Source organism: Balaenoptera physalus, assembly GCF_965194825.1.
Source record: "Balaenoptera physalus genome assembly, chromosome: 3".
Lineage (NCBI taxonomy): Eukaryota > Metazoa > Chordata > Mammalia > Artiodactyla > Balaenopteridae > Balaenoptera > Balaenoptera physalus.
Window position 1 is genome coordinate 27,728,717 of NC_138890.1, and position 25,351 is coordinate 27,754,067.

Consider the following 25,351-nt stretch of genomic DNA (forward strand, 5'->3'; position numbering starts at 1 on the left):
TATATTGACCATATATTAGGGCATAATTCCCTGTCTGTTAGGACTCAATTTTAAAAATGTATATTAAGAAGCAAGGGTCTTTGGCAGTAAATACATTACTAACTGGTCAAAATTAACTATAAGCAAGTGGCTGAGAAGAACAGCTCTGTATGTGTAAGAGTAATGCACAGCACTGAGGAAAGACCACACCTCAATCCCGGTTGTCAAACTTTCCCTAACTACAGATTGTCACTATACTTTCCTGTCACTGAAAGCCCATACTGTGTTTTTTCTCCTAATAGTACTCCTTTGCATTGCCGACTTATTTTCAGCTTGGTCCACTGTAATCTCTAGCTCTTTTTTGCTATGCTCATTTCTCCATTTCTCCCTGTCTTTCATTTGAAAACCCTCTGTCATCAGTTTGTTACTGAATATATCTATATCTATATATCTATATATCTTCCTTCCTATATTGAGAATATTGATATTGATATTAAATATTGATATTCTCAAAATCAAAATAATTTAAAATTGTATTTCCATAACTAAGGATGTTTTCAACTTTACCTAGTTTCATGACTTTGAGAAATTTGGTGAGGTAGGTCTTGATATTTTCACCCAAGAAATAAATATTTTGAATAAAGCGAGTCAGGGACTGATCTGGGTAGGTAGGATACATGGGACAGATCTAGAGTATTAGGAGTTTCTACTGAGAAGTCTAGTGTTGTAGCCTACATAAATTTCAGAGTGATACAAAAATCCAAGAATTTTTTTCCCCAAAGTATATTCTCAAACTATAAAAATATCATTCAACAAAAACAAAAGAGAATTCCAAAACAATGAAGAAGGCTTGAAAGGGAATCTGGGACGTTTTTTGAAAAGTGGATCTTTCAATACCACCAGGCCTAGCTGTTTAATTGCAAGGCAAGTATTGTGGTACAGTGGTGTCAAAGAATGACATTAACTATGTCACCAGTGTTTATCTTCCTCAGTTGGAAATAGTAGGGGTACGTGTGTGTGTGTGTGTGTGTCTGTGAATATATATGTATACTGTCTGGGGTGAGTGGAACATGAGGATGGAAGAGTGTGAGCCCACTGAGTTTGTTTTATGATGTATACCTTTTCCAACTGGGATCTTAAAACACATATCCTACAGATGACCACTTGATTTGGGTAGCTAATATGGTATATTTATTTCACAGTTTCACATCTTTATAGTTTTTTAAAAAATATAATTCTTGAATGGAGTTTCAGGGCAGATATTTCCTTTCAATCCTTTTTAAAAAGAATCACAAATATGATTGAACCATAGGGTCACATTCCACCTCTTTTAATTCTCCCATTCCCACCAGAAACATTTTGTTAAAAGCTCAGGTGATCAAACCCATAGAAACTGAATTGTGAGAAGTATCATAAGGGGAAAAGAATGAGAGCCTATGGTATAGGGGATTATAGAAAGCCATAGTTTACTTCTGAAAGGAAGGGTAAAGGGATACATTTATTAGAAAAGGAAGCTAAAGAATAAAGATGGCAAGATTCTTTTAAAAGATTGAGCCTGAACTGAAAGCCTTTATCATGGCACTCTCACCAATTGCCATTTATGGTACTGTTGGCTGAGCTTGGCCAAGTGGCAGGGATGCACATAAGGTGCTTCTTATGTTAGGGTGAGAGTGGCTGGACTTGGAAAAGATAGCTCGCCTGCAGCCTGAATGTAAATTCTGTAAGAAGTCCCACTGTTACTCAGAAAGCTCAGGACCCAGGATCAACATTCTCCTACTCATGCAGGATAAGTCACTCAAAGTAGTCCAGCTAGAAAGATCAGGTATCTGAGCAAGGCCAAGTTGACTTGTGATAAGCCACTTGTTTCTGGGTAATACAGCTCATTACCTAATGAGCATCATTCCTGATCATTAAAGCATAGGGATAAAAGCTCCTCTTGGAAGGATCCAGGGGATCTGCTGCTGGCAAAGTGTTGCTCAGTGTCAGAGTAGCAGATAGAATTGGACTTGATTCTGCAAGGCTTCATGACAATAGTCAGTATAAAGACTCGTAGAATAAGTTTTTTAAAAAGTTCCTCCATTTCTTCCCATGTTATGGGGAAAGGGCTTCAGCATTGTTTAGGACTGGCTTGCATATGATAGTAAAATGATAAGACATGTCAAATGGGGGAATAAAGCCCCAGAGCTCTCCCAGTTTGGGGAATCCATTATATCTTAGAAACAAGAGATTTATGTTTGAGATTACTGATCCACTAAATTTTTCTTCACTTACATTTGATTTTTCAAAGGTTGGACTTATTGGGAAATGGGGACAGTTCTGCTGTGACATTAAATACTATATTAAAAACTCACCTTGGTATGTAGTGCACTGACTTCCAGGGAATTTACTTAAGCCCACATTTTATTTTATTTTTTTAAACATCTTTATTGGAGTATAATTGCTTCACAATGGTGTGTTAGTTTCTGCTTTATAACAAAGTGAATCAGCTATACTTATACATATATCCCCATATCCCCTCCCTCTTGCATCTCCCTCCCACCCTCCCTATCCCACCCCTCTAGGTGGTCACAAAGCACCGAGCTGATCTCCCTGTGCTATGCGGCTGCTTTCCACTAGCTATCTGTTTTACATTTGGTATTGTATATATGTCCATGCCACTCTCTTACTTCATCCCAGCTTACCCTTTCCCCTCCCCGTGTCCTCAAGTCCATTCTCTACGTCTTTATTCCTGTCCTGTCCCTAGGTTCATGAGAGCCATTTTTTTTTCTTTTTTTAGATTCCATATATATGTGTTAGCATACGGTATTTGTTTTTCTCTTTCTGACTTACTTCACTCTGTATGACAGACTCTAGGTCCATCCACCTCACTACAAATAACTCAATTTTGTTTCTTTTTATAAGCCCACATTTCATTTTAATCAAAACCAAAAACTAGAAAATGTTATTCCCTAAATAGGCAACAATGTATTTTATTTTATAAGCACTGTAGAGATTTAGTAAATAGCATGTGTGATTAATTTAGAAACAACCTCTGACACTTGACGCAATACATGTAATAGCTTCCTTTTCATTTTTTATATGAGTTAAATGCAGACCAGGGAGCCACTGGGCAGTCAGTCCTGAGTAAGTTTGTAATCTTGGGCTCCATGGGAATATCTTTCATAAAAATAAAAAAGGAATGGGTTGATGTTCCTATTAAAAGATTCTGTAATGCTAGGACTTCTACACAGCTTAAATAATGGTTGGAGGGGGGTTCATTGTTTGAGGAGGAATGCTCAAATGTTATTTTAGTCACTTGTGGCACCATTGGATTAGGGTGCACACTTGGCTTAGAATATCGTTTACATCACTACTTTGTTCTGTTGAAGACCTATGGCATGCAAACAATTCAGCATACACTCAAAAATACATGTAGTATGCCCAGTAAAATACATTGGCTAGCATAAAAATCAAAGGAAATAGTAGTTTGGAATATCGATCAACATTACTGGGGTTTTGAATTGTGAAATAATCAACAATCCTGCCCATCTTATCTCGGAAGATAAACTTGAACTTGTCTCTAGTTTTCATTGTCAGGTCACTGTAGTCAACGTTATCGCTGGAAATTTCAATGCTGGCAAAGCTGATCTTCCGTTTAAAGCTGGAGATGGAGCTGTTGATGATGTTAGTGATGTTGACTTCTTCCACTTCCTTCGCCTTCCCCTAGTTCATAAACAGGGCAGTTAGATTGATAGACTTGACTCAGCAAAATAAATAAGTGGGTATTTATATACTTAGAGGACTTAGTATTGAATAATTAGGTTTAGGAGAGACCAGTACTGAGTGCCTCATAAATTGGCTGGTAAGCAAGATTTGGCAGTCCTATTATCCTGTTTATAGGCACCTGTCCCTAGGTCATCAGCTTGTATAATGGGAAGAATAACCATTGCCCATTCTAGGTGTGCAGAGCCGTGTGGTAAATGTTAATTGCTCAGACCTTGAAGCTAGCTGACCTGGGTTCAAATCCCATTCTTCCTCTCACTATTGTGAAATTTTAGTCACCTTAATCCCTTTAGAACTCAATTTCCTTGCCTGCAAAATGTTGATGACATTAATACTACCTCTTGAGACTGATGGGAAGATTAAATGGCATAAATTATGTAGAGCTTTTAGTAGGTGTTTGATGAATTCCATTCTATTCCTGGGAGGAGGGAGTAATTGATTATGAGAGTTAATAGAAATCAGCAGTGTCTTCAGGTCTTTGCCACACAAACAGAAATAGTGATGCTCCTTGCAATCCCATGGACTTGCCATTCTCCACCATGGCTGGGACAACATAGACTTGGAAGAAAACTCCACGGTACACAGAGACAACCTGGTCTGGGAAGAAAACTCCATGGGACACAGAGGCAACCCGGTGCCAGGGCAGAGTCTGGGTGGGGTGACAGCAGCCATTGTTGACTCTTACTCAAGCAGCACATCAGAAGCAGCCCAGGACTCTGACAGTGGCTGATCCACCATAGCTCACCACCATACCCCATACACACAGAGAGTCTGCACAAGTCCTGCTTGCCCTGTTGTTTGGCTCCCCAACAGGGCGGGGGTGGCAGAGGCTGGGGGAATGATCAGCTATGAAGGACAGAGGGGACTTGGACTCAAGGCTTCATTTGAGCAGAGCAAGGGCAAAAATTGCTGGTGCCTGCACAGGCAAGTACATCGGAGGGCAGTACACTCGGCCCTCTCTCGGCAGCTTACCCAAGCCGAGAGCCCCCACAGGCCTCCCTTGCTTCAGCACTTCCCCAGTGCTGGGAGAGGGGAAAACATACATTTAAAGGGGACAGAGCCAGCATGGGCCCAACCCTCAGGGCTTCTGTTCCAGCAACTTGGGATCAGATCCCACCACCAATAGGGTGGTGATGGCCACTGAGCAGAAGGGAAGTCACACTTCACAACAGGCTCTAGCTCTAGCCCCTCCATTTCCAGTCCCACCTTCTGCCAAGGTGATAGCTGCCAGCACACCCTGAGGAAAGACATGACATGCATCAACACCAAATCCAGCAACAGCAATGGGCACATGCACTCTTTATAGGGACACATCCACATAAGGACGCCCATGCAAGACTGCAATAGGTAACTGTTTCACCTAAACTCATAGAGGCAGAGAAATTTAAGCAAAATGAAAAGGCAAAGGAACTGGTCTCTGTTGAAAGAGCAAGAGAAACCCCCTGAAAAAAATAAATAATGAAACAGAAATAAACAATACCAGATAAAGAATTCATAACATTGGGAATAAGAATGTTAACTGAATTAGGGAAAAGAATAGATGAACATGGTGAGAATTTCAACAAGGAACTAAAGAAATATAAAGAAAGACCCAATCTTAGGAATTTCCTGGTGGTCCAGTGGTTAAGACTCCATGCTTCCACTGCTGGGGGCCCAGATTCAATCCCTGGTCAGGGAACTAAGATCCCACAGGTCACATGGCATGGCCAAAAAAACGACCCAATCAGAAATGAAGAATTCAATACTGAAATAAAACTCACACTAGAAGGAATGAAGCAGACTAAATGATACAGAAAAATGCAGAAGTGGTCTAGAAGATAGAAAATGGAAAATTTCCGATCAGAACAGCAAAAAGAAAAACAAATTAAAAAAAAATTAGAATAGTTTGAGAGATCTCTGGGATAACATCAAGTGTATCAATGTTCGCATTATAGGGGTCCCAGAAGGAGAAAAGAAAAAGAGAAGGGGATGGAAAATGTATTTGATGAAATTATGACCAAAAACTTCCCAAACCCAAAGAAGGACCAAATATCCAGGTACAGGGAACACAGAGGGTCCCAAGCAAACTGAACTCAAACAAACTCACACCAAGACATAATTAAAATTCCGAATGTTAAAGAGAGAATTCTAAAGGCAACGAGAAAAACAAAGAATCATATACAAGGGAACCCACATAAGGCTATCAGCTGATTTCTCTGCAGAAACTTTGCAGGCCAAAAGGGTGTGGTATAATATAGTCAATGTGCTGAAAGGGAAAAACCTGCAACTTAGGTTATATTACCCAGAAGGATTACTATTTAGAATTGAAGAAGAGATAAAGAACTTCTAAGACAAGCAAAAACTAAAACAATTAATAATAAGCCTACCGTAGAAGAAATGTTAAAGGGTCTTCTCTAAGTGGAAAAGAAGAATCTAGAGGAAAGGGAAAATCCCACTAGGAAAGGCAAATATATAGTAAGAATTGAGGATCAACCACTTAAGCCAGTGCGAAGATTAAAAGACAAAAAATTGTAAAAGCAACTATAACTGCAAAAAACAGTTGAAGGATAAACATGAGATGTAAAATATGACATCAGAAACACAAAATGTGGGGGAGGGGAGTAAAAAATGTAGATCTTTTACAGTGTGTTTGAACTTAAGTGACTACCAGTTTAAAACAAGTAGGTATAGTTATAGGTCAATATATATGAACCCCATGGTTGCTACAAGTCAAAAACCTACAATAGATACACAAAAACTAAAAAGAAAGGAACATAAGCATATTATTAAAGGAAATCATCAAACCACAAGGGAAGAAACAAAAAGAAGAACTGAGAAGAACTAGAAAAACAACTGGAAAAGAAGTAATAAAATGGTAATAAGTACATACCTATCAGTAATTACTTTAAATGTCAATGGACTAAATGCTTCAATCAAAAGACATAAGGTGGCTGATTGGATTAAAAAACAAGACCCACCTATATGCTGCCTACAAACGAGCTAAATACAGACAGACTGAAAGTGAAGGAATGGAAAAAGATATTTCATGCACACAGAAATGACAAGAAAGCCAGGGTAGCAATACTCATATCAAACAAAATAGACTTTAAAACAAAGTCCGTTACGAAAGACAAAGAAGGGTATTATATAATGATAAAGGGATCAATACAAGAAGAGGATATTACACTCGTTAGCATAAATGCACCTAATACAGGAGCACCAAAATATATAAAGCAAATACTAACAGGCATAAAGGGAGAAATTGACAGTAATACAATAATAATGGGGGACTTTAACACCCCATTTACACCAATGGACAAATCGTCCAGACAGAAAATCAGTAAGGAAACAGTGGTCTTAAGTGATACATTAGAACAGTTAGACTTAATAGATATCTACGGGACATTCCATCCAAAAACAGGAGAATAAACCTTCTTTTCATGTGCACGTGGAACATTCTCCAGGATAGATCATATGCTAGGCCACAAAACAAGTCTCAGTAAATTTAAGAGGACAGAAGTTATATCAAGCAGTTTTCCCAACCGCAACAGTATGAAACTGGAAACTAATTACAGGAAGAAAATTGGAAAAAAACAAAAACATTTGAAGACTAAACAAAATGCCACTAGAAAACCAATGGGTCAGTGGATACATCTAAGAAGAAGTCAGAAAATACCTCAAGACAAATGAAAATGGAAACAAAACTTTCCAAAATCTATGGGATGCAGCAAAAGCAGTTCTAAGAATGAAGTTTATAGCAATACAGGCCTTTCTCAAGAAACAAGAAAAGGCTCAAATAAACAATCTAACCTACCATCTAAAGGAATTAGAAAAAGGTGAACAAGCAAAGCCTAAAGTTAGCAGAAGGAAGGAGATAATAAAGGTCAGAGAGGAAATAAATAAAATAGAGGCCAAAAAAATAATAGGAAAGATCAATGAAAACAAGAGCTGGTTTTTTTTAAAAGATAAACAAAATTGATATAAACCTTTTAGCCAAGTTCACCAAGAAGAAAAGAGAGAGAACCCAAATAAAATAAATGAAAGAGGAGAAATAACAACTGATACCACAGAGACACAAAAAATCGTAAGAGAATACTACAAACAGTTATATGCCAACAAATTGGACAACCTAGAAGAAATGGACAAATTTCTAGAAACATCCAGCCTGCCAAGACTGAATCAAGAAGAAACAGATAATTTGAACGGACCAATCACTAGTAGTGAAATTGAATTTGTAAAAAACAAACAAACAAAACTAAACTAAAAAACCTCCCAGCAAACAACAGTCCAGGATCAGACTGCTTCACAGGGGAGTTCTACCAAACATATAAAGAAGAGCTAATACCTATCCTTCACAAACTATTATAAATAAACTGAAGAGGACAGAACACCCCCAAATTCATTTCATGAGGCCACCATTACCCTGATACCAAAACCAGGCAAAGACACTACAAAAAAAATTACAGTCCAATATCTCTGATGAATATAGATGCAAAAATCCTCAAGAAAATATTAGCAAACCAAATCCAACAATATATAAAAAGGATCATATACCATGATCAAGTGGGATTTATTCCAGGGATGCGACGATGGTTCAGTGTTTGCAAATCAATCAATGTAATACACCACATTAATAAAAAGAATGATAAATATCACATGATCATCTCAATAGATGCAGAAAAAGCATGTGATAAAACATCCATTCATGATAAAAACTCTCATCAAAGTTGGTATAGAAGGAACATATTTCAAAATAATAAAGGTCAATTTTTACAAACCTACAGCTAACATCATACTCAATGATGAGAAGCTGAAAGACTTTCCTCTAAATTTAGGAACAAGATAAGGATGCCCACTCTTACCACTTCTATTTAACATAAATAAAAGACATCCAAATTGGAAGAGAAGAAGTAAAACTGTCACTACTTGCAGATGTCATGACACTTTATATAGAAAACCCTAAAATCTCCACCAAAAAATTATTAGAACTAATGAATTTAGTAAAGTTGCAGGATACAAGATTAATATACAGAAATTTGTTGCTTTTCTATGCACTAATAATGAACTATCAGAAAGAGAAAGCAAGAAAGCCATCCCATTTAAAATGGCATCAAAAAGAGTAAAATACCTAGGAATAAACTTAACCAAGGAGGTGAAAGACCTATACTCTGAAAACTATAAAACACTGATGAAGAAAACTAAATATGATACAAAGAAATGGAAAGATATCCCATGTTCATGAATTGGAAGACATAATATTGCTAAAATGTCCATATTACCTAAAGCAATCTACGTATTTAATGCAATCCCTATCAAAATACCCATGACGTTTTTCACAGAACTAGAACAAATAATCCTAAAATTCATATGGAACAAAAAAGACCCCAAATTGCCAAAGCAATCTTGAGAAAAATGAACAAAGCTTGAGGTATCACCCTCTCTGACTTTAGACTATACTATTATAAAGCTACAGTAATCAAAATAACACTGGCACAAAAACAGACACACAGGTCAATAGAACAGAACAGAGAGCCCAGGAATAAACCCACTTACCTATGGTTAATTAATCTGTGACAAAGGAGAAAAGAATATATAATGGAGAAAAGACAGTTACTTCAATAAGTGGTGCTGGGAAAACTGTACAGCTACATTTAAAAGAATGAAATTAGAACATTTTGTCACACCATACACAAAAATAAACTCAAAATGGATTAAAGACCTAAATGTAAGACCTGAAACCATAAAACTCCTAGAAGAGAACATAGGCAGAGCACTCTTTGACATAAATCATAGCAATATTTTTTGGATCACTTTCCTAAGACAAAAAGAAACAAAAGCAAAAATTAAACAAGTGGGGCCTAAAATTAAAAGCTTTTGCACAGCAAAGGAAGCTATCAATAAGATGAAAAGATAACTTACTGAATGGGAGATAATTTTTCCAAATGATATGAACAACAAGGGGTTAGTATCCAAAATACATAAACAGGGACTTCCCTGGTGGCACAGTGGTTAAGAATCCACCTGCCAATGCAGGGGACACGGGTTCAAACCCTGGTCCAGGAAGATCCCACATGCCACGGAACAACTAAGCCCGTGTGCCACAACTACTGAGCCTGCGCTCTAGAGTCTGCGAGCCACAGCTACTGAAGCCCACACACCTAGAGCCCATGCTCTGCAACAAGAGAAGCCACGGCAATGAGAAACCTGCGCACCGCAATGAAGAACAGCCCCTGCTCGCCACAACTAGAGAAAGCCTGCACGCAGCAATGAAGACCCAATGCAGCCTAAAATAAATAAATAAATTAATTAATTTTTTAAAAAAGTAAGCTAAAAAACCAAAATAAAACAACAACAAAAAAACCCAAAATATATAAACAGCTCATACAACTCATTATCAAAAAAAACAAACAACCCAATCAAAAAAATGGGCAGAGGACCTGAACAGACATTTTTCCAAAGAAGACAAAAAGATGACTAACAGGAAAATGAAAAGATACTCAACATATCTAATTATTAGAAAAATGCAAATCAAAACAACAATAAGATATCACCTCACATCTGTCAAAACGTCTATCATCAAAAAGTCTACAAATAACAAATATTGGCTAGGATATGGAGAAAAGGGAATCCTTGTACACTGTTGGTGGGAATGTAAGTTGGTGCAGCCATTATGGAAAACAGTATGGAGGTTCCTCAAAAAACTGAAAATAGAACTACCATATGATCTAGCAATTGCACTCCTGGGTATATATCCAGGTAAAAATGAAAGCACTAATTCAAAAAGATACATGTATTCCAATGTTCACAGATGCACTATTTATAATAGCCAAGATATGGAAGCAACCCAAGTGTCCCTCAACAGACAAATGGATAAAGAATATGTGATATACATATATATGTGTATATATATATATATATATGTATATATATATATGAAATATTAGCCAGCCATAAAAATGAATGAAATTTTGTCATTTGCAGTAATGTGGATGGATCTAGAGAATATTATGCTTAGTGGAATAAGTCAGACAGAGAGACAAATACTGTGTGATATCACTTATATGTGGAATCTAAAAAATAAAACAAACGAATGTAAATAGCAAAACAGAAACAGATTCACAGATATAGAAAACAAACTAGTGGTTATGAGAGGGGAGAAAGAAAGGGGAAGGGGCAAGATAGGGGTATGGGATAAAGTGATATAAACTACTGTGTATAAAATAGATAAGCAGCAAGGATATATTGTACAGAACAGGGAATATTAGCCATTATTTTGTAATAACTTTTAATGGAGTATAATGTATACAAATACCGAATCATTATGCTGTACACCTGAAACTAATATAATATTGTAAATCAACTCTACTTCAATTAAAAAATAAATTTAATTTAAAAAATAAATACTTTTTTAAAAAAGGAAGCCTACAGGGAGTAAAATAAATGAAATACATATTCTTTGGCTGGCACATATGATCATTTGCCTTTGGTACTTGAGTAATATAACTGTGAAACCTTGTTCACAATAGTTAAACACAAGAGAAAAGGCAACTGGATCTTTGGGCTATTCTGAATCCTCATTTCCTCACCATTGGACCCTGTGCAGTCCTGGCACTTTGCTGAAGTAGGGCAGCTCTTCTGCACTGGATCCCTATCATTTTTTTAGCAGGAGCTTTAGTATGCTAACGTCTATCAAATTTGTTAGCAGGAGCTTTAGTATGCTAACGTCTATCAAATTGGGCTTCCAGAGAATCCCAGGGTTCCGTAGGCCTGCAGAGAATAATAGTTAAGGGCATGGCCCGTTGCCCACTTCAAGTGGGAATAACAGGTAAGTGTCAGGCTTTGGAGCCAAGCAGATTTGGCTGGTGCGAATCTCAGCTCTGCCTCTTACTGCCTGTGTCCCCTTGGATAAGTCACTTATCTTCCCATACTCGGATCCCACAACTATAAAAATGGAGATAGCCTTACTGGGTTGTTTTGAGCATTTTAAATGATATAATATTTTCAAAGAGCTTGTGACTGTGTCTGGCACATACATGCTCAATTGATAATAATCATTATTATTATTCTGAGAGCTGGACCATGGTGTTTCACAGCTAAGTCAGATAATAAGTCTTTCCCTGTTAGCAGAAAAATATGCTAATTACGAAATTTGCCACAATTTAATCTTTCCATACATTTTTCAGTAAACCATTACTTGTATAATTTAGGAAAACAAAAATGCGACAAAAGAATAAATATTAAATACATATTAATCTGCAACATAAGCAGCTGATCATGTTAGGTTTGATACTGGGTTTTTCATGGATGCTTGTTCTTGCGGTTATGATTTTATGTTGCATACAGATAACACCGTTATTTTCTGCTGGAAATTTAGACATATTAATATCTCACTGTATTTGGTGAAAAGAGCAGTCTTTTTTAAAAGGTGTCATGACTTCCAGATTCCCCCAACTGAACAAGGATGACAGTCACTGGTGCAAACTGAATCACTGGGGGTCAGGAACCAGGTCCAGGTCATCTCTACAGACCAGGCACAGGTGATGAATCATATATAGGGCCCTCAAAATTCTTACCCTATCTTTGGCTGCCATCTGCTGTAGGGAGCTGTAGTGGGCAACTGCATATTCCAGGAGGGCCCCAAACACGAAGCTAAAGCAGATCCCCAGGTACACGTCAATGGCCTTTATGAAGCAGTTGGTGTTCGGAAGAGAAGTGCGGGACCCAATCATCAGTGTGGTCATTGACAATACAGTGGTCACTCCTGGGAAAAAAAGTAAGCAATGTACCCACATCAGTGGGCAGTGAACCTTCCATCACCCCCTGGCAGACTGTCTCCCTTCAAGACTTGGCAAGGTGAGAACAGGACTCAGAAATAGAGCATAGCTCATTCTGAAAAGTCTGTGGCCTTCTGGAAAAGGGTTGATTTGTCTATTTTGTACAGATATGAGTGATATGATTTTCTAAATGTTTCGCCTTCTGTCTTCTCACTGGAGGGAGGAGTTCAGTAAACAAAATAACAGACAATAGACCATCGAATCACAATTCTCCCTTATCTGTCACTGTCAAACACAAGTTTAAAAATGCATTATTCCTGGGCTTCCCTGGTGGCGCAGTGGTTGAGAATCTGCCTGCCAGTGCAGGGGACACGGGTTCGAGCCCTGGTCTGGGAGGATCCCACATGCCGCGGAGTGACTGGGCCCGTGAGCCACAATTACTGAGCCTGCGCATCTGGAGCCTGTGCTCCACAACGGGGGAGGCCGCGATAGTGGGAAGCCCGTGCACCGCGATGAAGAGTGGCCCCCGCTTGCCACAACTAGAGAAAGCCCTCGCACAGAAACGAAGACCTAACACAGCCATAAAATAAATTAAAAAAAAAAAAAAAAAAGACTGCCCTTTAAAAAAAAAAAAGCATTATTCCTAAAGTAGTCTCTCTGTCTCTCTTTCTCTCTCTGTAAAAGTCTCTCAAGAAACCAGCTCCTGGAACTGCCCTGGGAATATCAATGAAAACAATGGTAGAAGGTAAAAAAAAAATTAGGACCTAATAACCCAGTTCTTAGAAATCTCCCGTTGGAGCTACTTACCAATGCAGGTTCTTGCAGGAACTGAATCAAGGGAGATCCAAAACGAAACCCAGGATAACACCACCAGGAAAGTGGAAGGAACATAGGTTTCCAAAATGAAATACAGGACATTCCTCTGAAGCTCAAATTGCAAGACCAATCGTGTATAATTTCCTGATAGGGTGAACAAGGGATAGGAAATCATGCCTGCTCACCTAGCAGAGTGGTTTCCCTGTGGGATGTTTAACTTCACTATATTCACGTTAAGCCGTCTGTTGTTCACCAAAACATAGTTAATCATGAGCTGTCATTACAGTTTCAATGAAAGAAATTGCGGTTGTAGAGAATGGGATTTATGGGAGTGCTGATGCCCCCACCCAGGATCCTCTTCTTGTGCCTTTCTCTGTCATAGTATTCCTGCAGCATCGTAACTGCTGGTTTCCTTGACACCTACTTCACTAGACCGTGAGCCCCTTGGGGACCTTTTCGGTAGTAGGTGTGGAGCAGGTAAAAGTGCCAAGCCCAAACCCTACTGCCCCACCGCACCTCAGAGGGGTTCCTGGGCCCCAAAGGGACCAAGAGGAAAAAAGATGATATTTCTGACTCAGAATACAACTCAGCTATTTTGCTTTTGTGCAGTTTGTCCCATGAGTTACCTGTTTCCTGCTGCGATCTGGTAACTAATGTGAAATATTGCTGTATGGTGTACTGAGCAAGCCGCAGGTTCTCCAGCCCGCGCACAGAGTCGTTCCCTCTCAGCCAGCTGAACTCCACGTCATTCTCATCATAGCCCCCTGGCAAGTGAAACAGTGCCCTGATCAGCAGAAGAAGGTAGCAGATTGAACGGGTCTGGAAAATGCTGTGATATGGAGGAAACAGGAGCTCTGTCTTGATGGTGCTAAGTCCAAGGATGATCCCATGCAAAATTTGGCATGATTTCTCAAGTGTAATTGCAGTGTCTACTCAGAATGAGATGACCTGCTAGGGCTTTTCACCATCAACTGAGAACCGTTTCTATGCTAAGCATTGTATAGACCTGGTAGATGATAAGCAACTAGAAATAGCCTCTATCATTATTTAAATGATATTTTTGAACACTTATCTGTGAACCCACAAAGGCCTGTGCTAGACATTGCTTTTCAGGACAGTCTAACACCTCGGAGGGGGTTCTCAGGGACTTTACAGTTGGTCTATTCATATTTTCATATTGGCATAAATGCAAAAACAAAAACAAAAAACCTTCAGCCAGCTACTTTATTCATGTATGTAAACATAGGTGTTTGATAAATCCCAAAGCAGTTTTACCAGTATAGCTGATGATAGTAATAATAGCTACCTTTTATTAAACATTTATGTCCTTTACACATTATGTCTCTGAGGTTCTCATGAGCTTGCAAGGTAGACCTGCATATTTCTTCATTATTTAAAGCTTTTTTAAAAAATAAAATAGAAATGGATCTTATACTTGATATATATAAAGTAGAGCTTACATTTTTCCTCAAATGTTATTATTCAATAAATGCTGTGCCTTAGAATTGAGGAACTATAATGTTTTGCCCATTTTATACATGAAAATTATCAGATTCTGAGAGGTTGCATAAGTTTCTCAGGATACCAGTGCAAATGAAAAACAAACCAGGATTGTACCTCAAGAAAGTTTAATACCAAAACCCATGGATGATGATAATAATAATAATATCTATCATTTAGTAAGCAATTACCTTTCTAAGTGCTTTACAACATTATCATATCATTTAATCCTCAAATGCTACCTTTGAGAAGATAGATGAATGGTTAATAAGCACATGAAAAGATGCTCAAAATCATTAGTCATTAGGGAAATGCAAATCAAAACCACAGTAAGATACCACTTCACATCCACTAGAATGGCTGTAATTAAAAAGACAGACAGCAACAGATGATGAGAATGTGGAGAAGCTGGAACATTGCTGGTGGAAATGTAAAACGGTGCAACCACTTTGGAAAACAGTTTGGCAGTTTCCTGAAGACTTAAACATAAATTTAACCCAGCATTTCAGTCCTAAGTATCTGTCCAACAGAATCAAATCATGTCCACAAAAGGACCTGTACACAAATGTTACAGCAGCGTTATTCATAACAGCTGAAAGGCGGAAACAAGCCAAAGAGACTTGTTCTACTTGTATTCCTTTGTCTGGAATAAAAAGGAATAAAGCAGTAAAAAGGAATAAAGTACTGATATATGCTTCATCATATATGAACTAAAAAACATTATGCTAAGTGAAAGAAGCCGGATGCAAAAGACCACATATGGTATGATTCCATTTATATGGAATATCTAGAAAAGGCACATTCATAGAGACAAAAGGTATATTAGTGGTGGTCTGGGAGCTGGTGGTGGCAATGGGGAGTGACTGTAAATGGGCACTAGGAGTCTCTTTGGGGTGATGGAAATGTTCTAACAATGGAATGTGGCAACGGTTGCACAACTCAGAAAATTTACTAAAAACCTTTGAATTGTACACTTAAAATGGTTGGATTTTATGGTATGTAATTTATACCTCAATAAAGCTGTTAAAAATAACTCTTTGAGGGCTTCCCTGGTGGCGCAGTGGTTGAGAATCTGCCTGCTAATGCAGGGGACACGGGTTCGAGCCCTGGTCTGGGAAGATCCCACATGCCACGGAGCAACTGGGCCCGTGAGCCACAACTACCGAGCCTGCGCGTCTGGAGCCTGTGCCCCGCAACGGGAGGGGCCGCGATAGTGAAAGGCCCGCACACCGCGATGAAGAGCGGTCCCCGCACTGCGATGAAGAGTGGCCCCTGCTTGCCACAACTAGAGAAAGCCCTCGCACGAACCGAAGACCCAACACAGCCAAAAATAAATAAATAAATAAATAAAGTAGCTATAAAATTAAAAAAAAAAATCAGTGGATTCAAGTGACTATGAAATTAAAAAAAAAAAAAAACTCTTTGAGTCAAATACTATTATTTTTCCTACTTCACTGATGAGGAAACTGAGGTTAATTCTACTCACCCAAAGTCACCCAGCTAGTGAATGGAAAAGCCCAATGGTTCTGGTACCTGTGATCTTAAACCTGGAACTTCATTTTCCAAGGCTACTGGGAAATGGGATGCCAGTGTTGGGACTAACATTTTGTTAAGTCTTAACCTATGGTATCCACTGTTTGTCAGTGGTTATCTCCCCCTGCATAGTGGGGAGAAGTAGTCATGAGCTCTTAGAGGATTTCCAGGTAAAAATTGTCTGTGTGCTTTCCCTTGGAAGCACCCCCTCATTTACTGAAGCCAGCTGTCCAAATAGGCCTAGAATCCCAAAAAAAAAAATACGTAAAAAAGTAAATTGTACAAGCCTCAACTTAGATACTTTGCTATTACAACTGGGAAATGTTCACAGTCATTGCATTCTCACTGCTCTGTCCCTGAGTGGATATGGGCAATTGTGGGATGGTATCAATTCTTGTCTAGGGATGGTGTTCAGGAAAAATGCCCTTGGTGAGGTTTCTGTACCCAAATAACTGCTGATAAACATTCAATGAAAGCTTCCCCTGCTCACTGGGGACGATATTTGTGCAAGCAGAGTGCTGAAGTTTCCAGAAGAATCTCACTCCTGGGATTTGAGATGAGCACAGCCACCCATGGAGGGCAATTTCTTTTTCTATGTGGGGCTGAAAATGAGTTCTCTTTTTGATAACCTCAAGTTTTAGTCTGCCCCCAAACAGCTGTATTGCTTCAAGAAGGTTTTGCATGCATTTAATCAATAAGGTAATTAATCTGCCTGCCTGAGTCTTTAATTAAATGTCTACCTCTGAAAAATGCTGCCTCATAATGGTTGTGTTTCTTGGATGTTGGCCACTTGTGTCCTTATGTAAGAAGTGCCCAGTGGTTTCCAGCGCTTGACTGTAGTTTTTCCTTCTTGCACGAGCCATGTCTTGATACCTTGATAACTCCTACGTGTGGCATTTTCTTCCCAGAACACGTATCACAGGTGCCGCCTCCCCATGGTGGGCATTTCAGAGTGGTTTACTAAGGAATCATGGAGATCACTCACGGTGCCAGGAGTTCATTTGACACACATCAACTTAGAGTAAATCCTCCTTCCTCATCACAAGCAAACCCCCAGATTGCAGTTTAGATGCCCACTTGCTGACATTACTAGATTAAGCTTTATATATATATCAAACAATTTCTTTTAGAAGTTGGAAGCAGTCTTGCAATAAATGTCAATGATTGTTTTGTATACTTGCCATTTCTAACTTCTACTGTGTTCTTTCTGGCTTCCATGAGTTAGCAGATTCTGAGGCCCCCTCCTAGTCCTATTGACCCCTGTTTGCTTGGCTGTCTTATCCACTTTTAGGTGGAAATATTTGGTGCCAATGCACAGTGGTCCTCTCCCAAAGATGTAATACTGTAAGGTTTGTTTTTGAGCAGTCTCCAAATCTCTCTGGATGTACACCCAGAAGGTCTGAACCCATTGTAATCAACATCAAGGAGAGAAAGGCCACTATGTATAGGACACTCTTCATGAAAGCACAGATCTAAGTCACCCCAGAAAATCATCTAAGGGGCCCACATGATGTATACTCACAGCTTTCAAGTTGCAACTTGCATGTCTGTGTGTCCATGGGGTATTTAGACAGGTCCATGTTACATGCAACGGTTGTTGTGATTCTAAGAAAGGAAAAATGGATTCATAGAGAGTGTTATGAGGATGCTATAGAAAGTATACACTCCCTCTTAAGGGCCACTCCAAGAGAACTTTCACCTTGACTCTTACAGTGAATGTGTGACTTGATGCCTGCGTTCAAAGCAGTCCTGAGTTTTCCTGTGCTAAGTGACATTTGTGAGACTCAGTTAAAGCTTGGGGTCCAGAGTGGAGGAAGTTGGAATGTTGGCAATTCAGAGGCAAACTTGCAACAACATTGCAGAACAGAATCATTCACTGGCTTGTTTGAGATGCTTTTGCATCCAGTTTTTAAATTTATTCTTCAGGAGAGACCCATGAGGAGTCCGTCCCTATGCAAAATGCTTCACATGAATTATCCCTTTGAATTTTTAAAGTAGCTTTACTAGGTAGGAAATATTATTATTCTCCTTTTGCTGCTGAGGAAACTGGAGCTCAGAGAGTCAAGTAACTTGCCTAAGGTCACAGAGCAAGAACTTGCCCCCAAATCTGTCTGACTCTAGAGCCAGGCTATTAATCATCATCCATCATTTGTAATCCTTGTACAGGATACTGTGTTATGTGCCATAATACAGACAGACACACACGCACATGCACATGCACACACACACACACGTGCTGTGGGAATACAAGGAAAGGGCACCTTAATATTGACTGGAGTTGGGGTCAAAGGAGAGGTCTGTTGGACTTCTTGAAAGAGGTGCTGGGGTTCTGGCTGTACTTTGCAAAATTCAGTGCAGCTGAGGAGTGTCAGATAAGCGGTCCAAAAGTTCAGTTCATTGCTTAGCTCAGTCCTTGTTTTATAACTTGAGCCTCTCACTTGGGATTTAAGATCAGCCTCATGAATATTTGGTTCCTGGCCTTCTGCTGAAGGCCTCTAGCAGTGTCTGCAGTCCTGGTCCAGCCCTGGCACAGGCAGCGATGAGTCCTCCGCCTGTGGGCTGCCTTACATAGCACTTTGGGGGCATCTTTCCTGTTCCTGCCAACCAGCGGCTTGATGAACGATTGGGTGGGAGGAAGTTTTGGCCTCAGGGATTTGTAGAAGGGGCAAAGGGGAGCCTGTGACTACAGGTGGTGAGGCTTGGAGGACTATGCTTTGCTTCTCCGTCTGTACAAGAATGACTCAGCTAAGTAAAGATGTATTCTGGAGCCACCGCCACCCCGCTGAGCCCCATGAAAGGAAAGTTCTTTGTACCACCTCTCTGTTTGCTCTTGCTGTTCCCCTTACCTCTTCTTGGCTAACTTCCTTTAACTCTTTAAGATTCAGCTCAGAGTCCTGTGACAGCATCCTCTAACATCACCCCAAATCACTAACCTACTCTCCACCTTGGGGCCCCAGCGCCCTGACTTCCTTTCCTTATGTGTCTGTGTCAGGACAACGTCTTATTCGGCTCCATATCCTCAGTGTCCAGCACGGGCCTGGCACAGAGCACACATTCTCAGTAGATTCTTGTTGAGCCAAACTGGACTGAGAAAGGGCCCTTCTGCTCTGGGGACAGGGATCTAAGAAGGCAGGCACGTGAGAATGGTAGGTGGTTATTCGAGCGCTGTTCAGAATACCTTTGCCTTTCCTCCCAGCTCTTTCCCTCCAGCCCTGAGGTCGCAGGTGCCCAATTACCTGAGAGCATACAGGACTGTGCCATTGGAGAAGAGGCGGATGAGCCTATTTCCCACAGTCACTTCATGGAGGAAGGACTTTTTGGACTCCACGATGTAAGTGTCGGGCACCCAGAGGAACTCCACTAGGCGTGCATCCAGAGTGAAGCTCTTGTTGCCTTCGAACACCAGCCGCTTGTCCGTCCAGCGCTGTCTGAGGTATATGGTGGCTGTGTAGTCCTGAGGGGGCAGCCGGGGGGAGGAAATGGATGGAGGGAGAAAGCTCAGAAAAGGGAAGGAGAAGGGTCAAGTCTTACTCCCCTACCCCCCTCCACTGAGGTCAAGAGCACACATTACAGTAGACATGGGTAAATAAAGTTTGTCTTGAGGTGGTGGCCTGTAGCAATAGGAGAACAAAGCACCTCATTGATTCTGGATAGTAACGCCCACTGCCAAAAGGGGGCCCCACAGGAGCATGTTCAGGGTCTTAACTTACTTGCCCTCCATCACAAAGGCCACACCAAATTGTTGAAGGTTTTGGTGAGCAAGGTGCTTAGGTTGTCCAGGATTTACCCAGAGTCCACAGTGGACCCTCTTGGCAAACTGCCTTTAGTGTCACCTTATCTATAATGTGTTGTCTTAAGTGAGAGGATGGTTGAAAGCAGTTATGTGATTGTTGGTTTTCATCAGCTTGTCTCCCACTCTGTGAGGGACCATGTGACATTCAGGCTTCCCCCCTGCACTTTTATTCTTTTCCCCCACTTTTATCCCTCACCAAATACACCCACTCCACTCCCTCATTTCTCCCCTCCTAGCCTTTGAATCCACTTTCCTTCTGATACTCAGAAGATCTGTTTTACAAGCATCTTCCACTGTCTTGGGTTTCAGGATAGGTCTCCAGCTTCTGCCATTCCAAGTAAGTCTCTGTTCTGCTTTGAGTAGCTAGAACATGTATCCTCATAAAACACAGGAGAGGCGCTCCTTGGGTGGAAGACGAGGGGGCCACACTTACCATGTTACTCTCTGAAATACTGGAAATACTTGCAATGTCCAGAGTCAGTGCTATCTGAACAGGTTCTCCTAAGAATGAAGAAAAACCAGAAAGACTTCCATAGAAACACAAACAGATTTCCTAACCCTACATTAGCACAATTTAAAAATATGCATATATTAGAAAATTATGCCTATTGGAAACTTTTAAACAATTTAGAAGTATATAAAATACTTCTAAATAAAAGGTTAATTTCTATCCTCCCCATCTCAGGAGGAACCACTACGTAGAGTGTGCCTCCCTTTTGTATGAAAAAAATGCACAAATATGTAGTTAGCTAAATACATAAGAGAGAGACCACACTGTATTAATTAGTGTGTATTTTAAAGAATGTAGCGGTATTTGCTACTTCTTTTTGTTTTTTTGGTTTTTTTGCTACTTCTTACTTGGAGGATTTTTTCCTATGGTGCTTGCAAGGGACTCATTAGAAATGTAATAGAGATTTGGGAATTAGTACACAAATATATTTCCCCCCCCCAACCAAGTAAATTTACCACAAGGTGGCATTCAAGACTGCTCATGGTTGAGCTCCCGCTCACCTCCTGACACTTCCCTCCTCTTCCTTTATTCTCCAGGAACCCTAAACTATTTAGAACTGCAGAGCTGTCCACGTTTCGTCTGGTGTGCAGATGTTGGGCCTCAATCCTGGAGTCCCAGCAGATGGGCCAAACTCCTGAGAGTGCCTGTCTTAGCTCTCAGGACTGAGGTTTGGGAGCCTCCATTCTCGGCGGCCAGGCCAGGCCAGGGACGTTTACTCCTCCTTAGACTGGACATGTGGAACAAAAGCCCAGGAGTCAGAAAGATGTGAGTTTCATCGATCTGGGAAAAGTTACCAGATCCTTCAGAACTGCAGTTTTCTCACCTGCAGGTTTGAATATAATGCTAATGACATCAGAGGGTCACGGACAGGGTTAAATGAGACTAGGTGTGTGACAGCTTCTTTGCAGGGTGGTGGCAAGAGAGAATGGACATGAAGTGCCTGCCTAGCTGGACATCTAGAAGGTGCTCAAAAATAATTATCTGTACAAAGCCCCCAGCATTGTTCCTGTCACATCCTTCCAGGCACTCAGTAAACAGCATTTCCCTTCCCTTCCCCTCTCCTCCGTGATCTTAGCTAATTCTGGAAAAGGAAAAACTTTCCTCACCAGGTTAACAGATGGAGTAGCATTCACTTGCAAGATAACTGGGGGCGCCTCAGGGAACTCTGACAACGCATTAACCAGGAAAAGGAGAGGCCAAATTCAAAGGACACTTAGAAACAGCAAACTGGGGGGAATCAGACAGAGCAGCCTAATTATCTATTGAAGGAAACCAAGCCACAGGATATAGGTAAGAATTTGGAAGGGGAGTTTTAAAGCCAATGCAATTAACAATAATTAACTTAATACTTAGTGTTAATACTTGGTGGGAAAGGGGGAGATCTTTGAGGGCAGACCCTGGCAGGTGCTGAAGGAGTTATGGTGCTAAGTGGCTTTCTGCCCCTCAAGGCAGCAAGGTGCAGCGTTAAGAAGAGGAGCTTAGAGTCAGAGTGTTTGAAACCTCTGCTGGCCACATCATAGCAGTGTGACCTTGAACAAATTGCTAAACCTCTCTGTTCTACAGTTTCTTACCTGTAAAATAGAGCTACTAATGCTAGCCATCAAGGGTTGGGTTGGGAAGGTTACAGGATCTATTTTATGTGCCTGGAACACAGTGGGCAATGGGTCAGTGCTGGTTGCCCCCCTCCCCGCCCCTTGAGAAACATGGAGAATGGAAAACACACAAGAGCTCCAGCCTCAGTGTGGGTTTTTGTTTGCTTGTTTAGTTTGTTTCTAGGTAGTCTAGTCTAGGCCTTGCTTCAGTTGGCTTTTTTATGGACTGGAGTTTGCTCCTTCTTTCCCTTGAGTTATAAAAGTTAGCTGTGCCACCAGAGGGCAGCTTTCTCCTAGGAAAGAGGTCAAAGCCAGGTTCTGGGCAGAGTTCAGGAGGGCCTGTTTGCAAACCTGTGCTGTCCAGCTCAGTCCCTGAAAAACCCTATAGAGGTCTTGTCGCTCAAGGACATCAGGGTCCGAGAACTGGGTGGACAGACATTACGGAGAGCAACGCTCCCTCCGTGGGCCTCGAGGCTGCCTTGTAAATGTAGATTCTGTAGAAGGCAGAGTGCCACAGGCTCGTGACAAGGGGTGGGGGTTGTGCCTTCCCCTCCTTTTGCCTGACGACCCCTTGCCCCATTTTTGCCCCAGGTGGATCTGGGCCTCACGTCCCCTTAGGTCCACTCCAGGCTCAGAATGGGCACCTTGCCCTAGGACTCTGCACCTTGTTGGCCTGTGAGCAAGCAACAAAAAGGGCAGTGTCCTGGCCTAATTGTTTGGGATCTGGGAGGCAGAGAAATTGTTGGGTGGACCCAACCAGATGTGGAGACTCATGTGCTTGTCATTAGTGTTCAGTTGGTCCTGGGAAAACCAGAGGAGGTTGAAGCCCCCGAAGGTCCCTTAACATAAGGACCTCAAATCCTAATTGTGTGGCCAGGAAGATGCATCTCTCAGATCTCCAACCGAAGAGGGTGTGATTGGCCCCAGCTGCTGTGCTCTGAAATCTTCCACCACACTGGCTCGGAGGCCATGCTTCCCATGGGCTGCATCCCACCAGGGACTGAGCATGGCAGGAATACTAAGGCAGGCCTGTTCCTGGGAGGCACAGAGATGGGAACTCCTCTGATGGGAACTTTAGCTCAAGAACTCCTTGGTAGCCTTTCCAAACACACTTAGAATTGCACTGTAGTCTAAGACTCCTCCACCAGCCTTCCTTCCCTCCCTCCCTCCTTCCACTGGGGTCAGACCTGCATTGCGTTCTGACAGCTCTCCAGCTTCCTTCTCTTCCTGCCCCATATTTTGTCATAGATATGGCCCCAATAAATATCTTGCACAGATAATCCCCTCGCAGTGTCTGTTCCTCAGAGGACCTGGACTGACCCACTAATCCTATATCTGACCAGAGAATTTTATCATGTGAAGGGAGGAGCAAGAAGGAAAGGGATTAAAATAGACTGCATCCTGATGCTGTATTTACACACTTCATTTCATTCAGTCCTCCCTGTGAGGCAGATGATATGCCCCCCAATTACAGAAAGGGAAACTGAGGCTCAGAAAGCTAAGATGCTTGCCCAGCAGTAAAGCCAGGAGCCAAACTTAGGTTTGTTCCACTCCAAGGCTCTTTCTACTAGTTTCTGCTCGAGGTAATAAGACGTTAGTGACCACGTTGGTTCAGTCTTGCATTTTACAAACAGAGAGGCTGAGACCCTGTGAGGAGGTATGTGGTGGCCTCATTCTTTCCCTCCTTGCCTTATTCTTTCAACAAATATTAATTGATAACTTGCTATCTGTTAAGTACCGAGATGCTGCTGGGGTTGGTGAGGTAAATAAAGCAAGACTTCCCCAGGGGACTGCAGCCTAGAGCTGAGACAGACATAAAGCCAGTGACAGTATCACCCGGTAATGGCTATGATTTCGAGATATGTTCAAAACAAAGTGTGAAGAAAGGGGATGGGGCCTGGGGGAATCCGGGTGGGCTGCTCAGAAGTGGAAGCCTTTGATCTGAGACATGAAGGAAAACTGGCATTTCACCAGCGAGTCAAATTGGAACAAGCCATTCTTGACAGGTAAAGAGCCTCAGCAAAAAGCATGGAGGCCAGGGAGGCCAAGGAGGTCAGGGGGCACATTTGTAGCAGGGCATAGTGGGGAGAAGTTGGGGAGATGAGACTGACAGACAGGTAAGGCTGGGCTGGGAAGCACCTGGTGTACCATGCAAAGGGCTCTGGACTGTATGCTGAGGATGCTGGGAAGCAGGCAGGTATTCTGAGCAGGCAAAGGACCCATGGGGGTCATCCAGGTGGCAGAGTAGAGGGTTAGCCTTGAGGAAGCAGGCTGAGGCAGGAGGACCAGGTGGAGTAGTCCTGGTGAGGCATGGTGGGTTCCTTGAATAATGACACTGGAGGTGTGGGCAGAAGGCGGACAGCTTGTGTGAGGTTGTGAGGAGGCTCTAGTAACCTCCTCAGCGGGGAGGAGTATTTCTGTATCCTGCAGGTGGATAGACCAGAGAAAGTGCTTTCTCCAAGGTAGCGTGAAAAATCATTGGCAGCTGTTTGTATCCATCACTGCCACTCCTTAACAGGTTGCAGGTCAGAGAACGCAGTCGACTAAGACCTCCTGAAACCCTCGTCTGCATATTGTCTCTGTTCCTATCTTTTTGAATTGATGTCCTGGGCAAAAAGAATGACCTACCACCAAAGTTGGGCCTGAGAAACTTGTTATATCCTGCTGTGAGATTCTCAAAGCCAGGCAGGGACAGCTTGTCACTTCTGCTGGCCTTGATGTTAAACTGATTCCCCTGGATGCACATCCTGGAAAAGAAAACGGGTTTCGGTGCACACGCTTGCTTACGTGTGGATAAACATGCATACACACAGACTTGAGCTTGTGTTTGCATGTCTGTGTGTGGTTGTACTCAGATACGAGCAGTAACTTCCCCAAAGAGAAATCTCTGATTTTCAGCTGCTGAATTAACACGTCCCTATCCCACTCCATTTTATTACCCATTTGCTATATATCACAGTGTCATGCTAATTTGGGAACACTCCAAGCACCTTCCCCCCAAACCCAAAGGGTTCGTCCATCTATGACCGTTTTGGAAGCTTGACTTCTCCAGATAGAATAACCAGCAAGAAGTTGCATTTGTCCTGGTGCGTCAGGGAGGTGAAGGCCTGAC

At 41.5% G+C, this 25,351-nt stretch overlaps 1 protein-coding gene across 4 annotated transcripts in view; it reads right to left on the bottom strand.

Moving 5' to 3' along the window:
• Positions 1-2,074: 2,074 nt before the first annotated feature.
• Positions 2,075-25,351, bottom strand: part of GABRP (gamma-aminobutyric acid type A receptor subunit pi) — a 38,451-nt gene continuing 15,174 nt past the window's right edge. For 2 of the 4 annotated variants that reach the window (XM_082456504.1, XM_082456503.1), the window contains 8 exons: positions 24,868-24,986; positions 20,570-20,637; positions 19,580-19,797; positions 17,866-17,948; positions 13,937-14,074; positions 13,302-13,454; positions 12,294-12,481; positions 2,075-3,681 (listed from right to left, as the gene is read on the bottom strand). In XM_082456504.1, the coding sequence (XP_082312630.1) occupies positions 3,379-3,681; positions 12,294-12,481; positions 13,302-13,454; positions 13,937-14,074; positions 17,866-17,948; positions 19,580-19,797; positions 20,570-20,637; positions 24,868-24,986 (1,270 nt within the window). In that variant the 3' untranslated portion in view covers positions 2,075-3,378. Of the gene's footprint in view, positions 3,682-12,293; positions 12,482-13,301; positions 13,455-13,936; positions 14,075-17,865; positions 17,949-19,579; positions 19,798-20,569; positions 21,375-24,867; positions 25,134-25,351 lie in introns of those variants that run through there. The other 2 variants (XM_082456502.1, XM_082456505.1) reach the window with 2 other exon arrangements.